At 48.1% G+C, this 18398-nt stretch overlaps 1 protein-coding gene across 1 annotated transcript in view; it reads left to right on the top strand.

Annotated features, from left to right (window-relative positions):
* Positions 1–5135, top strand: part of LOC140125962 (sodium- and chloride-dependent betaine transporter-like) — a 34851-nt gene extending 29716 nt beyond the window's left edge. The window contains exons 10-15 of the mRNA XM_072144958.1: positions 945–1057; positions 1179–1316; positions 1405–1507; positions 1580–1680; positions 1792–1962; positions 2042–5135. Coding sequence (XP_072001059.1) covers positions 945–1057; positions 1179–1316; positions 1405–1507; positions 1580–1680; positions 1792–1962; positions 2042–2182 — 767 coding nt within the window. The 3' untranslated portion in view covers positions 2183–5135. The remainder of the gene's footprint in view (positions 1–944; positions 1058–1178; positions 1317–1404; positions 1508–1579; positions 1681–1791; positions 1963–2041) is intronic.
* Positions 5136–18398: the final 13263 nt, after the last annotated feature.

The raw sequence follows: 18398 nt of genomic DNA, 5'->3' as shown, positions 1-18398 counted from the left end.
ATTCTAGACTTCATCTCAAAGAAGATCGATGTAGAAGTCTTCTAGAAGAACTTGAACCCTTCTGGAATAAGCTTGATTCCAGAAGAACATTTCTTAAAGGTCTCTTCTAGTAGAAGCTTGATTGTAGACCTCCTCCAGAAGAACCTTCATTTTAGAGATCTTCTAGTAGAAGCTTGATTGTAGACCTTCTCCAGAAAAACCTTGATCGTTGACCTCTTCTGGAAAAAAAAAGCTTGATTGTTAATCTCTTCCTGAAGAACATTTGTTAAAGGCCTCTTCTAGTAGAAACTTGAGGGTGGAGCTCTTCCGAAAGAAGCTTCATTGTAGACCTCCTTTAGACTACTTTTTAGTAGTAAAACCTCAATTGTTTTTACTTTAGGAAACCATGATTGTAGAACCATTGGAAAATTGGAGACTTCATGTAGTGGAACTTAGTAGACATTTGTAGAAAGACCTTGATTGAGGGCTTCCTGTTAGAAGAACCTTAACAGTAGTCACCTTGCAACAGAAATTTGATGGTAGACCTTTACCTATGTGGTTCTGTTGTAGACTTCCTGTAAAATAAGTTGATTTGAGACCTCACGTAATAGAAACCTTGTAGGAAAACCTCGATTGTAGATCTCTTGAAGCAAAAATTTCATGGAGAACCTCTTGGTAGTTAAATGTTGCTTCCAGAACCCTTGAGAACTTAAATTTTAGATGTTTTGTAGAAGATCCTCTAATGTAGACTCATGTAAAAGACACTTGATTGTAGAATTTTTGTTGGAAAACCTTGACTAAAGTTGACTCTTGACTCTTGACCCTTGACTCTTCTGGTTGAACCTTTTGTAAGTTCTAATTTGTAGACCTCTTGTTAAAATATTTTTAATATTACACTGAAGTTGTCTTGTAGGAACATGTAGCTATCTAATCCGGAACCTTATTGAATAATCTTCTTCTCAAAGGTCCTGGTCTAGCATTCATTGCCTATCCAAAAGCAGTGACCATGATGCCGGTGTCTCCTCTTTGGTCGTGTCTCTTCTTCCTCATGCTCATCTTCTTAGGACTCGATAGCCAGGTATTTATGGAAACAATTATCCTATAGGCAGGTTTTGTAGTCAAGTACAATATGGCTGGATTTCACCTGTAGACTTCATTTTTGATACTAGAAGAACTTTTCTAAACTTTTATCTGCCCAGTTCGTCTGTGTGGAGAGTCTTGTTACTGCCATCGTGGACATGTTCCCGGAGGTGTTTCGGAAGAAGTACCGCAGAGAACTCCTCATCTTGGTCATCGCCATCATCTGCTATCTGTTGGGTCTGATCCTCCTGACTGAGGTGTGTAGGACCATACATATAGGCAGAACGTTACTGAAGATTTGTATACAGTTGACCACTTGACACCACCTATTCTTCCTCTCCGTAGGGTGGGATGTACGTCTTCCAGCTTTTTGACTATTATGCAGCCAGTGGGACCTGTTTGCTTTGCGTGGCCATTTTCGAGGTGGTCTGCGTTGGTTGGGTCTATGGTGAGTCCACATAGAGACCAATACTTGGCGTTCAAATTACCAAAGACTCACATCATTCTCCTTCTTCTTCAGGTGCCGATCGCTTCTATGATAACATAGAGGACATGATTGGCTACCGACCATGGCCAATCGTAAAGTTCTGTTGGTTGATAGCCACCCCTGCGGTGTGTATGGTGAGTCGTATTGACCTTTAGTAGATGTGGTTTTGGAGGTATCTTCTGAACTCCTGGAGCCCATGTCCTAGGTGGGTCTTTAGATGTTCTCATAGGGTTTCTCTTCCTCAGGGGACGTTCCTCTTCTCCCTCATCAAGTACACACCCCTGAAGTACAATAACCGCTATGTGTATCCACCATGGGGCTACGCCATTGGCTGGCTTATGGCCATCTCCTCCATGATCTGCATACCGGTGTACGCCGCCTACATCACGCTGAGGACTAAAGGTCCCTTCACCCAGGTAACCGTTGGGTTATGTGTAGGTGGAGGTTCCTCCTGGGGTATAATGTATACTCAGGTATATACTTCTAACCTTCCAGAGGCTGAAGCAGCTCATCACCCCTCACTCCGATCTTCCGCAACCCAAGAAATATCTCTCAGAACTTGCCGAAACCCGGAAAAGTGGAGCGTTGGTTTTGAAAGGGGAGGATGGTCTAATGTCACCGGAGACGCGGTTCTGATGCAGCTATAACTTGTTACAGGGACTTGTCCAGCCAAGAAGTCTTCTCCACCAGTCGCGAGGGTGACTGAGATGCAAGCAGTCCAAATTGGCCAAATTTCCCCAAAGTTGACCCAACATTTAAATATGGACCTCCCTACCCCGGGCAATATCACTTAACCCCACCCCATAGTCCTAAGCCACACCTCTTCAGGTAACTTTGTACCTAAAGCCGTCCAATTTGGATGGAGTCAGAGGTCCAGGGTCTATTCACCCCCTCGAAAAGTTAGGTTTTTCTCATAACGTATCTCCTTCCCCCAAATGTCTCATCAGAACCTCCCCTCGCCCCAGCCCCCACCCCCCTCCCAAACATATTTTTTAGGGGCCAATGAAGGATTGCAATGACAGATATCTGCCATCGGGGGTGGTGTCCATTCCTAGGTGCTGCTCTGGTAGCCTTCAGCACACCCTAGTGACTCTCGTAGTGACTTTAGATACCACGTCTCATGGTTTCCTTCTATCCGTGGAAACCTTCTATTTTTCTAAAGTGTGACGCCGTAGGTAGATGGCGCTAGTGTGATAAAAAAAAGTACAAGCGGAGATTAATGTGGCTCATGACCCCTCAGCGCACGCAGAGTCCAGTACATGGAGAGAACAGGACCAGCCCTGGACCTTGGGTCACTGGTAACACGTGCATGGGCTGATGCCGCGAGGATCGTGCAGCCACGTAGGTGTATTAGAGGTAATGTAATCACAGAAATATTAGGCTTTCTTTTTTATTCGTCAATGGAGCTGTTCTGTAAATAAAGCAGCTCTCTCTTCCCCTATCACAGCAGGAAGTCACAGCACTGATTAGTATGGAAACTCCCACCAGCTGAATATAACTTCTCATAATACACATATATTATCTCAGTATACATACACACTCAGCAGCAAAGTTATAGGACCGCTCCCTCTCCACCTCTCACAGCACTGATCTGTATGGAAACATCCTCCACCTCAATCTAACTTTATATAATACACATATGCAATATGACTACAAGTTATAGGACAGCTCTCATTCCCCCTCACACAGCAGGAAGTCACAGCACTGATCAGTATGGAAACTCCCTCCAGTGCAATATAACTTCATATAATACACATATGCTATCTCATTACACCATCTGACTACAAGTTTTAGGAAAGCTCTCGCTCCACCTCTCACAGCAGGAGGTCACAGCACTGATCAGTATGGAAACATCCTCCAGCTCAATATAACTTCATATAATATGCATATGCTATCTGATTACACGCTCAGAAGCAAAGTTATAAGACAGCTCCTCCTTCCCCTCTCACAGATGGATGTCACAGCACTGATCAGTATGGAAACTTCCTCCAGCCCAATATATAACTTCCTATAACACACATATGCTATATGACTACACTATCTGGCTACAAGTTATAGGACGACTCTCTCTCCCCCTCTCACAGCAGGAAGTCACAGCACTGATCAGCATGGAAATATCCTCCAGCTCAATATAACTTTCCATAATCCACATATTCTATCTGAGTACACACTCAGAGGCAAAGTTATAGGACAGCTCCTCCTTCCTCTCTCACAGCAGGAAGTCACAGCACTGATCAGTATGGAAACTTCCTCCAGCCCAATATATAACTTCCTATAACACACATATGCTATATGATTACACTATCTGGCTACAAGTTATAGGACGACTCTCTCTCCCCCTCTCACAGCAGGAAGTCACAGCACTGATCGGTATGGAAATATCCTCCAGCTCAATACAACTTTCCATAATACACATATTCTATCTGACTACACAGTAGGGCAACTCCCTCCAACTTCCCCTAACATGCTGTCAGAAGACATGTACATGGGAGGGTAAGCTCTAGAATAGCTCTTTCTCCTCCATTAACAGCAGGAATTCACAGCACTTCCCATCATACAAAACATATGTACTTGTATAAGGCAGCTCCCTTTTCCCTTCCTGCAGCAGGAAGTCACAGTAATTATTACCATTCATAAACAGATACTGTCTGACAACATACACATGCATAGAAGGGAAGCTATAAGGCAGCTCCCTCCTCCTCTCTCACAGAAGTAAGTCGCAGCACTGATCAGTAGGGAAACATCCTCTGACTCCCTATAACTTTCCTTCATACAGCACATAAACCTATACTGTCAGACAACATGTGGGGAAGTTACAGGGCAGTTCCCGCTCCTCCTCTAGCAGCAGTAACTCACAGCACTGATCAATATGGAAACATCCTCTAACTCGCTATGACTTTCCAACATGCGTACACATGATGTCTAGTGACATGTACATGGTCAAAGGAGTAAATATAAGGCAGCTCCCTCTTCACCTATTACAGCAGGAAGTCACAGCCATTACCATCATATATAAACATATGTCGTGTATATCATCAGGGGTAAAGTTGAAGGGCAGCTCCCTCTTCCCCTCTCCCAGCAGGAAGTCACAGCCATTACCATCATATATAAACATATGCTGTCATGTATATAATGAGGGGTGAAGCTGAAGGGCAGCTCCCTCTTCCCCTCTCCCAGCAGGAAGTCACAGCCATTACCATCATATATAAACATATGCTGTCATGTATATAATGAGGGGTGAAGCTGAAGGGCAGCTCCCTCTTCCCCTCTCCCAGCAGGAAGTCACAGCCAGTACCATCATATATAAACATATGTCATGTATATCATGAGGGGTGAAGCTGAATTGCAGCTCCCTCTTCCCCTCTCCCAGCAGGAAGTCACAGCTGAGATCAGAAGAGAAACTTCTTCCAGCTCATTATAACATATGTTGTCTGACTACATGTCGAGGCTCAGAAGAGAAGTAGGGATTTTGTTAAAATCGAAAATGTAGTGCAGAACGCTTGTTCGTTCCCCCCGGGGACTGATGACAGATGTAAAATAAAATAGTCTTCTATCAGTTTCTTTATTAAAAACTGTTGTCGAAAAATAAGCAATTGTCTACTAAGGATGCGGCTATTGTGTGGGCGGGTCCTTTGCTTATAGGCTGAAGGGGGTAAATGTGGTTCACTTAAAGGGAACCTGTCAGCAGGTGTAACGAACACAGCAGTGTGAGGACACAACCCAGTACAATGCTGGAATATAAATCCATATTCCACAGTCCTGCTTCTACTAACAACACACACAAAGGTCTGATTACACATATCACTAGAGACAATAGCTAACAGAGGCTGCACAGAGCACAGCAGTGTGAGGACACAGCCTCCCAATAAAATCCTGGAATATAAATCGATATTTCACAGTCCTGCTGATACTAACAACATACACAAAGGTCTGATCACACATAACACACAGGACAATACCTAACATGGGCTGCAGAGTACACAGCAGTGTGAGGTCTGATTGAACATCACTCCAGGGACAACAGGTAACCCTGGCAGCAGGGAGCACAGAGCACAGCAGTGTGAGGTATGATTACACATCTCTCCAGGGACAGTACATAACACTGGCTGCAGAGAGCACAGAGCACAGCAGTGTGAGGTCTGATTACACATCTCTCCAGGGCCAATACATAACACTGGCTGCAGAGAGCACAGAGCACAGCAGTGTGAGGTCTGGTTACACATCTCTCCAGGGACAATACATAACACTGGCTGCAGATAGCACAGAACACAGCAGTGTGAGGTCTGATTACACATCTCTCCAGGGACAATACATAACACTGGCTGCAGAGAGCACAGAGCACAGCAGTGTGAGGTCTGATTACACATCTCTCCAGGGACAGTACATAACACTGGCTGCAGAGAGCACAGAGCACAGCAGTGTGAGGTCTGATTACACATCTCTCCAGGGACAATACATAACACTGGCTGCTGAGAGCACAGAGCACAGCCGTGTGAGGTCTGATTACACACCTCTCCAGGGACATTACATAACACTGGCTGCAGAGAGCACAGAGCACAGCAGTGTGAGGTCTGATTACACATCTCTCCAGGGACAATACATAACACTGGCAGCAGAGAGCACAGAGCACAGCAGTGTGAGGTGTGATTACACATCTCTCCAGGGACAGTACATAACACTGGCTGCAGAGAGCACAGAGCACAGCAGTGTGAGGTCTGATTACACATCTCTCCAAGGACAATACACAACACTGGCTGCAGAGAGCACAGAGCACAGCAGTGTGAGGTCTGATTACACATCTCTCCAGGGACAATACATAACACTGGCTGCAGAGAGCACTGAGCACAGCAGTGTGAGGTCTGATTACACATCTCTCCAGGGACAATACATAACACTGGCAGCAGAGAGCACAGAGCACAGCAGTGTGAGGTCTGATTACACATCTCTCCAGGGACAATACATAACACTGGCTGCAGAGAGCACAGAGCACAGCAGTGTGAGGTCTGATTACACATCTATCCAGGGACAATACATAAAACTGGCAGCAGAGAGCACAGCAGTGTGAGGTCTGATTACACATCTCTCCGGGGACAATACATAACACTGGTTACAGGGAGCACAGAGCACAGCAGTGTGAGGTCTGATTACACATCTCTCCAGGGACAATACATAACACTGGCTGCAGAGAGCACAGAGCACAGCAGTGTGAGGTATGATTACACATCTCTCCAGGGACAATACATAACAATGGCTGCAGAGAGCACAGAGCACAGCAGTGTGAGGTCTGATTACACATCTCTCCAGGGACAGTACATAACACTGGCTGCAGAGAGCACAGAGCACAGCAGTGTGAGGTATGATTACACATCTCTCCAGGGACAGTACATAACAATGGCTGCAGAGAGCACAGAGCACAGCAGTGTGAGGTCTGATTACACATCTCTCCAGGGACAATACATAACACTAGCTGCAGAGAGCACAGAGCACAGCAGTGTGAGGTCTGATTACACATCTCTCCAGGGACAATACATAACACTGGCTGCAGAGAGCACAGAGCACAGCAGTGTGAGGTCTGATTACACATCTCTCCAGGGAGAATATATAACACAGGCTGCAGAGAGCACAGAGCACAGCAGTGTGAGGTCAGATTACACATCTCTCCAGGGACAATACATAACACTGGCTGCAGAGAGCACAGAGCACAGCAGTGTGAGGTCTGATTACACATCTCTCCAGGGACAATACATAACACTGGCTGCAGAGAGCACAGAGCACAGCAGTGTGAGGTCTGATTACACATCTCTCCAGGGACAGTACATAACACTGGCTGCAGTGAGCACAGAGCACAGCAGTGTGAGGTCTGATTACACATCTCTCCAGGGACAGTACATAACACTGGCTGCAGAGAGCACAGAGCACAGCAGTGTGAGGTCTGATTACACATCTCTCCAGGGACAATACATAACACTGGCTGCAGAGAGCACAGAACACAGCAGTGTGAGGTATGATTACACATCTCTCCAGGGACAGTACATAACAATGGCTGCAGAGAGCACAGAGCACAGCAGTGTGAGGTCTGATTACACATCTCTCCAGGGAGAATATATAACACAGGCTGCAGAGAGCACAGAGCACAGCAGTGTGAGGTCAGATTACACATCTCTCCAGGGACAGTACATAACACTGGCTGCAGAGAGCACAGAGCACAGCAGTATGGGGTATGATTACACATCTCTCCAGGGACAATACATAACACTGGCTGCAGAGAGCACAGAGCACAGCAGTGTGAGGTATGATTACACATCTCTCCAGGGACAATACATAACAATGGCTGCAGAGAGCACAGAGCACAGCAGTGTGAGGTCTGATTACACATCTCTCCAGGGACAGTACATAACACTGGCTGCAGAGAGCACAGAGCACAGCAGTGTGAGGTATGATTACACATCTCTCCAGGGACAGTACATAACAATGGCTGCAGAGAGCACAGAGCACACCAGTGTGAGGTCTGATTACACATCTCTCCAGGGACAGTACATAACACTGGCTGCAGAGAGCACAGAGCACAGCAGTGTGAGGTCTGATTACACATCTCTCCAGGGACAATACATAACACTAGCTGCAGAGAGCACAGAGCACAGCAGTGTGAGGTCTGATTACACATCTCTCCAGGGACAATACATAACACTGGCTGCAGAGAGCACAGAGCACAGCAGTGTGAGGTCTGATTACACATCTCTCCAGGGAGAATATATAACACAGGCTGCAGAGAGCACAGAGCACAGCAGTGTGAGGTCAGATTACACATCTCTCCAGGGACAATACATAACACTGGCTGCAGAGAGCACAGAGCACAGCAGTGTGAGGTCTGATTACACATCTCTCCAGGGACAATACATAACACAGGCTGCAGAGAGCACAGAGCACAGCAGTGTGAGGTCTGATTACACATCTCTCCAGGGACAGTACATAACACTGGCTGCAGAGAGCACAGAGCACAGCAGTGTGAGGTCTGATTACACATCTCTCCGGGGACAATACATAACACTGGCTGCAGAGAGCACAGAGCACAGCAGTGTGAGGTATGATTACACATCTCTCCATGGACAGTACATAACAATGGCTGCAGAGAGCACAGAGCACAGCAGTGTGAGGTCTGATTACACATCTCTCCAGGGAGAATATATAACACAGGCTGCAGAGAGCACAGAGCACAGCAGTGTGAGGTCAGATTACACATCTCTCCAGGGACAATACATAACACTGGCTGCAGAGAGCACAGAGCACAGCAGTATGGGGTATGATTACACATCTCTCCAGGGACAATACATAACACAGGCTGCAGAGAGCACAGAGCACAGCAGTGTGAGGTCTGATTACACATCCCTCCAGGGAGACATTCTACATGGTGACACCCGCTGACAATTATAGAGCAAAGTTTGAGTTTAGTGCTATGTATTGTAGATGAGGAGACCGGAGCGGGAGGTGTAATGATGAGAGACATAGTAGGTTATTCCTCTATAGACCCTGGGAACATTGTTTGGTTTTTTTGCAGTGCCACTTTTTGCCTCTAGATGTCGTTGTTGCACAGTAATAATGAACTAAAGTCACTTCATCTGCAGGAATTCTCAGTTCTTCATTTGTAGATAGGAAATTCTTTATTGTGATATAAGGTAATTATTGTGAGAATTGTATGGGTGAGCAATCTGCTGCAGGACTACAACTCCCAGCATGCCCTGACAGCAGGACACTCCGCTTCAAAAAGTTACATTGCACATTAGCTGCATGTCTCTGTAATGGGTGTTATTTGTGTCTTACAACTTAGGTGTGAACATTTGTTATTGTTCTTAGTAGAAGCAGAACTGTGAAATATTTAACATCCAGGGATTGTACCTAATGCATGTCCTCACACTGCTGTGCTCCCTGCTATGTTCAATTAGAAGCGTCTTACAAGGGAGAAAAGGTACACAATACAATGCAGAGAGCACAGAGCACAGCAGTGTGAGGTCTGATTACACATCTCTCCAGGGACAATACATAACACTGGCTGCAGAGAGCACTGAGCACAGCAGTGTGAGGTCTGATTACACATCTCTCCAGGGACAATACATAACACTGGCTGCAGAGAGCACAGAGCACAGCAGTGTGAGGTCTGATTACACATCTCTCCAGGGACAATACATAACACTGGCTGCAGAGAGCACAGAGCACAGCAGTGTGAGGTCTGATTACACATCTCTCCAGGGACAGTACATAACACTGGCTGCAGAGAGCACAGAGCACAGCAGTGTGAGGTCTAATTACACATCTCTCCAGGGACAATACATAACACTGGCTGCAGAGAGCACAGAGCACAGCAGTGTGAAGTCTGATTACACATCTCTCCACTGGCTGCAGGGAGCACAGAGCACAGCAGTGTGAGGTCTGATTACACATCTCTCCAGGGACAATACATAACACTGGCTGCAGAGAGCACAGAGAACAGCAGTGTGAGGTCTGATTACACATCTCTCCAGGGACAATACATAACACTGGCTGCAGAGAGCACAGAGCACAGCAGTGTGAGGTCTGATTACACATCTCTCCAGGGATATTGTATAACACTGGCTGCAGAGAGCACAGCAGTGTGAGGTCTGATTACACATCTCTCCAGGGACAATACATAACACTGGCTGCAGAGAGCACAGAGCACAGCAGTGTGAGGTCTGATTACACATCTCTCCAGGGACAATACATAACACAGGCTGCAGAGAGCACAGAGCACAGCAGTGTGAGGTCTGATTACACATCTCTCCAGGGACAATACATAACACTGACTGCACAGAGCACAGCAGTGTGAGGTCTGATTACACATCTCTCCAGGGACAATACATAACACTGGCTGCAGAGAGCACAGAGTACAGCAGTGTGAGGTCTGATTACACATCTCTCCAGGGACAATACATAACACAGGCTGCAGAGAGCACAGAGCACAGCAGTGTGAGGTCTGATTACACATCTCTCCAGGGACTGTACATAACACTGGCTGCAAATGAAATTGTGCCTTGACCTAATTTTGCTGCCACAGCTGAGGGTTTGTTGCAGTTACATCCACTCCACTGGACATGTCGGCTTCCCTGCTGCTGATACATTGTAACACTTCTTCAGCAAGCAGAGATCTTGAAGTTGCAGGACTACATTGGTCCTGGTGTCTTTGTGTAGTCTGGTGATGCGCTGATAAACTGTAACGCTGGGGGTGTGTGTGTGGGGGGGGGGTGCTATGATTTGGGGGGCTGTACCCCTCCCCCACGCTGAACACTACGGTCTCATTCCTGCTGGTGATTTGGTTGAGAGCGGGGTATAAATAGCTCTGCCCACGTCACACATTGGCAGCGCTGCCCCCCCCCCTACTCTCATTTTCCACTTGTAAAGAAGCGTCAGTGCTCCCTCCTATCAGAGTGCGGACCCCCAGGACCGGCCCCGGGCTCTACTGTCTCCCCCCATAGACCTCATCATCACAAGCTGCTCACAGCTTCAGGAACACAATGCCAGGACAGCAGTGGAGACTGTCACCAGCAGAGGAGAGCGCAACAGAGAGCGTCTATATCCACACAGAGAGTGCCCCCTAGTGGGGACTCCAAGAAAACTTATATTCTAATTTTATAGGCACCCTGTCAGTAGGTGCCACTATATAGACTGCAGCCAGTGTTATGTATTGTCCCTGGAGAGATGTGTAATCAGACCTCACACTGCTGTGCTCTGTGCTCTCTGCAGCCAGTGTTGTGTATTATGCCTGGAGAGATGTGTAATCAGACCTCACACTGCTGTGCTCTGTGCTCTCTGCAGCCAGTGTTGTGTATTATGCCTGGAGAGATGTGTAATCAGACCTCACACTGCTGTGCTCTGTGCTCTCTGCAGCCAGTGTTATGTACTGTCCCTGGAGAGATGTGTAATCAGACCTCACACTGCTGTGCTCTGTGCAGCCAGTGTTATGTATTGTCCCTGGAGAGATATGTAATCAGACCTCACACTGCTGTGCTCTGTGCTCTCTGCAGCCAGTGTTATGTATTGTCCCTGGAGAGATGTGTAATCAGACCTCACACTGCTGTGCTCTGTGCTCTCTGCAGCCAGTGTTATGTAGTGTCCCTGGAGAGATATGTAATCAGACCTCACACTGCTGTGCTCTGTGCTCTCTGCAGCCGGTGTTATGTATTGTTCCTGGAGAGATGTGTAATCAGACCTCACACTGCTGTGCTCTGTGCTCTCTGCAGCCAGTGTTATGTATTGTCCCTGGAGAGATGTGTAATCAGACCTCACACTGCTGTGCTCTGTGCTCTCTGCAGCCAGTGTTAAGTATTGTCCCTGGAGAGATGTGTAATCAGACCTCACACTGCTGTGCTCTGTGCTCTCTGCAGCCATTGTTATGTATTGTCTCTGGAGAGATGTATAATCAGACCTCACACTGCTGTGCTCTGTGCTCTCTGCAGCCAGCGTTATGTATTGTCCCTGGAGAGATGTGTAATCAGACCTCACACTGCTGTGCTCTGTGCTCTCTGCAGTCAGTGAAATGTATTGTCCCTGGAGAGATGTGCAATCATACCTCACACTGCTGTGCTCTGTGCTCTCTGCAGCCAGTGTTGTGTACTGTCCCTGGAGAGATGTGTAATCAGATCTCACACTGCTGTGTTCTGTGCTCTCTGCAGCCAGTGTTATGTATTGTCCCTGGAGAGATGAGTAATCAGACCTCACACTGGTGTGCTCTGTGCTCTCTGCAGCCAGTGTTATGCATTGTCCCTGGAGAGATGTGTAATCAGACCTCACACTGCTGTGCTCTGTGCTCTCTGCAGCCAGTGTTATGTACTGTCCCAGGAGAGATGTGTAATCAGACCTCACACTGCTGTGCTCTGTGCTCTCTGCAGCCAGTGTTATGTATTGTCCCTGGAGAGGTGTGCAATCAGACCTCACACTGCTGTGCTCTGTGCTCTCTGCTGCCAGTGTTATGTATTGTCCCTGGAGAGATGTGTAATCAGACCTCACACTGCTGTGCTCTGTGCTCTCTGCAGCCAGTGTTATGTATTGTCCCTGGAGAGATGTGTAATCAGACCTCACACTGCTGTGCTCTGTGCTCTCTGCAGCCAGTGCTATGTATTGTCCCTGGAGAGATGTGTAATCAGACCTCACACTGCTGTGCTCTGTGCTCTCTGTAGCCAGTGTTATATATTGTCCCTGGAGAGATGTGTAATCAGACCTCACACTGGTGTGCTCTGTGCTCTCTGCAGCCAGTGTTATGTATTGTCCCTGGAGAGATATGTAATCAGACCTCACACTGCTGTGCTCTGTGCTCTCTGCAGCCAGTGTTATGTATTGTCCTTGGAGAGATGTGTTATCAGACCTCACACTGCTCTGCTCTGTGCTCTCTGCAGCCAGTGTTATGTATTGTCCTTGGAGAGATGTGTAATCAGACCTCACACTGCTGTGCTCTGTGCTCTCTGCAGCCAGTGTTATGTATTGTCCTTGGAGAGATGTGTAATCAGACCTCACACTGCTGTGCTCTGTGCTCTCTGCAGCCAGTGTTATGTATTGTCCTTGGAGAGATGTGTAATCAGACCTTTGTGTAAGTTGTTAGTAGAAGCAGGGCTGTGAAATATGATTTTATATTCCCAGATTGTAATGGGATGTATCCTCACACTGCTGTTCTCTGTGCTCTCTACAGCCAGTTTTCGGTATATAAGTACCCACTGTCAGGCAGTAAGTGACCCCAGGGCGGGGGGGGGGGGGCTCTAATGGAGGCAGATATTATGGAGGGGGGCAGGCTAATCCCCCCCAATCTGCCTGACTTCTCTCACATCACAGGTTACAAGGTAAGAAACCAGTTTAGTTCTAAAGAGTTTTATTGGTGCAGCAGAAATGTGACAGGACCCCCAAATGTGGAGAGACCCGGGGTCCATAACTACAGCATTAACCCCGAGCTACCTCCTAGACTGTATAGTCTCCTCTGGCTGATAACAGAGAGTAATAGATTGTATCCCCCCCCCCCCCCCCTGTACGGTCTCCTCTCCCCGGGATGTAGTGGCTGATAACAGAGAGTAGTAGCGTGTGTCCAGTGATCCCTATGATGTGGGGTTGGGATCGGGGGATGTCGCCTCGTGTTACTTTGGGCCTCGCTGATCGGTTCTGGAAGAATTGGCTTCGGGCTTCAGGTGTTTCAGTGAAGGAAGAGAACGTTGTCTCCACAATTAGTGACCTTCTCCTGAAAAGGGCAGAAATCTGAGAGGGGGGGCGGGAGGTGCAGAGCGGGGGAGTAAGATGTAGGAGGAGCTTCAAGGAGGTAAAACTTCCTCAAGAGAAGCAGAAGACGCGCAGACACTATGGAAGGAGGAAGAAGACAAGAGACTGCAACACTGTAACGACACAGCAGCTGCTGAAAATACTGGGTGACAACTAATCCCATGATTACACCAAGCACAGGGGGGCACAACCTTCTCACATATCTGCTTATGAGCTATGCAAAGAAAGAATGAGGAATGACTTTATAAGACACGCCCACCACTCAACAGTCACCACCCATGCTTATCCAGTAAGTAGTAAAGAAACCACCCCTGAGGGATCCGTGTCACAGGTCACCCCACCCCTGAGATTCACCCCTGTATATCTAGTCAGTACCAGAGAGTCACCTCCACTTATCCCATCTGAGAACCACCCATGCTCATCCACTCAATACTAAAGAACAGCCTCTGCTCATCCACTCAATATTAGAGAACTGCCCCTGCTCATCCACTCAATTCTAGAGAACCGCCCCTGCTCATCTACTCAATACCAGAGAACCGCCTCTGCTCATCCACTCAATACTAGAGAACTGCCCATGCTCATCCACTCAATACTAGAGAACCGCCCCTGCTCATCCACTCAATACTAAAGAACCCCCCTGCTCATCCACTCAGTACTAGAGAACCGCCCCTGCTCATCCACTCAGTACTAGAGAACCGCCCCTGCTCATCCACTCAATACTAGAGAACTGCCCATGCTCATCCACTCAATACTAGAGAACCGCCCCTGCTCATCCACTCAATACTAAAGAACCCCCCTGCTCATCCACTCAGTACTAAAGAACCGCCCCTGCTCATCCACTCAATACCAGAGAACCGCCCCTGCTCATCCACTCAATACTAGAGAACTGCCCCTGCTCATCCACTCAATACCAGAGAACAGCCCCTGCTCATCCACTCAATACCAGAGAAATTCCCCTGCTCATCCACTTAATACTAGAGCACTGCCCCTGCTCATCCACTCAATACCAGAGAACAGCCCCTGCTCATCCACTCAATACTAGAGAACTTCCCCTGCTCATCCACTCAAGACTAGAGCACTGCCCCTGCTCATCCACACAGTACCAGAGAACAGCCCCTGCTCATCCACTCAATACCAGAGAACTGCCCCTGCTCATCCACTCAATACCAGAGAACTGCCGTGGGTGACAACTAATCCCATGATAACACCAACCACAAGGGGGCATAACCTTCTCACATATCTGCTTATGAGCTATGCAAAGAAAGAATGAGGAATGACTTTATAAGCCACGCCCACCACTCAACAGTCACCACCCATGCTTATTCAGTAAGTAGTAAAGAACCACCCCTGACGGATCCGTGTCACAGATCACCCCACCCCTGAGATTCACCCCTGTATATCTAGTCAGTACCAGAGAGTCACCTCCACTTATCCCGTCTGAGAACCACCCATGCTCATCCACTCAATACTAAAGAACCGCCCCTGCTCATCCACTCAATACTAGAGAACTGCCCTTGCTCATCCACTCAATACTTGAGAACCACCCCTGCTCATCTACTCAATACCAGAGAACCGCCCCTGATCATCCACTAAATTCTAGAGAACCCCCCGCACATCCACTCAATACTAGAGAACCGCCCCTGCTCATCTACTCAATACCAGAGAACCGCCTCTGCTCATCCACTCAATACTTAAGAACTGCCCCTGCTCATCCACTCAATACTAGAGAACTGCCCCTGCTCATCCACTCAATACCAGAGAACCGCCCCTGCTCATCCACTCAATACTAGAGAACTGCCCCTGCTCATCCACTCAATACTTGAGAACTGCCCCTGCTCATCTACTCAATAACAGAGAACCGCCCCTGCTCATCCACTTAATACTAGAGAACAGCCCCTGCTCATCCACTCAATACTAGAGAACCGCCCCTGCTCATCTACTCAATACCAGAGAACCGCCTCTGCTCATCCACTCAATACTAGAGAAAAGCCCCTGCTCATCCACTCAATACTAGAGAACCGCCCCTGCTCATCTACTCAATACCAGAGAACCGCCCCTGCTCATCCACTCAATACTAAAGAACCGCCCCTGCTCATCCACTCAATACCAGAGAACCGCCCCTGCTCATCCACTCAATACTAGAGAACTGCCCCTGCTCATCCACTCAATACCAGAGAACAGCCCCTGCTGATCCACTCAATACCAGAGAAATTCCCCTGCTCATCCACTTAATACTAGAGCACTGCCCCTGCTCATCCACTCAATACCAGAGAACAGCCCCTGCTCATCCACTCAATACCAGAGAACTTCCCCTGCTCATCCACTCAATACTAGTGCACTGCCCCTGCTCATCCACACAGTACCAGAGAACAGCCCCTGCTCATCCACTCAATACCAGAGAACTGCCCCTGCTCATCCACTCAATACCAGAGAACTGCCGTGGGTGACAACTAATCCCATGATAACACCAACCACAGGGGGGCATAACCTTCTCACATATCTGCTTATGAGCTATGCAAAGAAAGAATGAGGAATGACTTTATAAGCCACGCCCACCACTCAACAGTCACCACCCATGCTTATCCAGTAAGTAGTAAAGAACGACCCCTGACGGATCCGTGTCACAGATCACCCCACCCCTGAGATTCACCCCTGTATATCTAGTCAGTACCAGAGGGTCACCTCCACTTATCCCGTCTGAGAACCACCCATGCTCATCCACTCAATACTAAAGAACCGCCCCTGCTCATCCACTCAATACTAGAGAACTGCCCTTGCTCATCCACTCAATACCAGAGAACCGCCCCTGCTCATGAACTCAATACCAGAGAACCGCCCCTGATCATCCACTAAATTCTAGAGAACCCCCCGCTCATCCACTCAATACTAGAGAACCGCCCCTGCTCATCTACTCAATACCAGAGAACCGCCTCTGCTCATCCACTCAATACTTAAGAACTGCCCCTGCTCATCCACTCAATACTAGAGAACTGCCCCTGCTCATCCACTCAATACCAGAGAACCGCCCCTGCTCATCCACTCAATACTAGAGAACTGCCCCTGCTCATCCACTCAATACTTGAGAACTGCCCCTGCTCATCCACTCAATACCAGAGAACCGCCCCTGCTCATCCACTCAATACTAGAGAACCGCCCCTGATCATCCACTAAATACTAGAGATCCGCCCCTGCTCATCCACTCAGTACTAGAGAACCGCCCCTGCTCATCCACTCAATACCAGAGAACCGCCCCTGCTCATCCACTCAATACTAGAGAACCGCCCCTGCTCATCCACTCAGTACTAGAGAACCGCCCCTGCTCATCCACTCAATACTAGAGAACCGCCCCTGCTCATCCACTCAATACCAGAGAACCGCCCCTGCTCATCCACTCAATACTAGAGAACTGCCCCTGCTCATCCACTCAATACCAGAGAACCGCCCCTGCTCATCCACTCAATACTAGAGAACTGCCCCTGCTCATCCACTCAATACTTGAGAACTGCCCCTGCTCATCCACTCAATACCAGAGAACCGCCCCTGCTCATCCACTCAATACTAGAGAACCGCCCCTGATCATCCACTAAATACTAGAGATCCGCCCCTGCTCATCCACTCAGTACTAGAGAACCGCCCCTGCTCATCCACTCAATACCAGAGAACCGCCCCTGCTCATCCACTCAATACTAGAGAACCGCCCCTGCTCATCCACTCAGTACTAGAGAACCGCCCCTGCTCATCCACTCAATACTAGAGAACCGCCCCTGCTCATCCACTCAATACCAGAGAACCGCCCCTGCTCATCCACTCAATACTAGAGAACTGCCCCTGCTCATCCACTCAATACCAGAGAACCGCCCCTGCTCATCCACTCAATACTAGAGAACTGCCCCTGCTCATCCACTCAATACTTGAGAACTGCCCCTGCTCAGTAGAAAAGAATCGCCCCTGCTTATCTTCTCAGTAGCAGAGAACCGCCCCTGCTTATCTTCTTTGTAGCAGAGAATCGCCCCTGCTTATCTTCTCTGTAGCAGAGAACTGCCCCTGCTTATCCAGGACACTAGCAGAGACAATAATCTATGTAGACATTTCAGTGTGAAAATGATGGTCCTTACAAATGTCCCAACCTCAGCGTGACAACACCCCCTACTCACCTCTCCCATTCATGTAAAGGGAACATGGCAGGAGACATGGCAGAACATGCCCCCCCCCCCCTCCCGGAGATGAAAATTTCATGTCTGATTGGGTACAATGAGTGACTATAGATCAGACCCAGAGCACTTGTATCGTGACCTGAGTAGTTGTCATGTTCCCCCAGGCTAAATACTGTCAGATAAGCAGTTAGTTTTACATATTCACTTGTCCTCCATTAAAAATCCCTTAAAGACAACCTACAGACATAGAGAGGTAGGTGAGGTTGGGGGTGGCTGACATGGGGGTGATGTCCGGAGCCCCCCTATATCTCTGTCCACTAGAGCGGCTCCTCATTGATGGCTGATGATATGCGACATCCTCATTAGCAGCCGATCAATATGAGGCTAACGATGATTGGGGAGGGTCTGCGGCTACTACAGGGGGGGGGGGA

Source organism: Engystomops pustulosus, chromosome 4, assembly GCF_040894005.1.
Source record: "Engystomops pustulosus chromosome 4, aEngPut4.maternal, whole genome shotgun sequence".
NCBI classification, from domain to species: Eukaryota; Metazoa; Chordata; class Amphibia; order Anura; family Leptodactylidae; genus Engystomops; species Engystomops pustulosus.
Note: the sequence above shows the minus strand (reverse complement) of the source record. Positions and strands in the feature narration are given on the sequence as shown.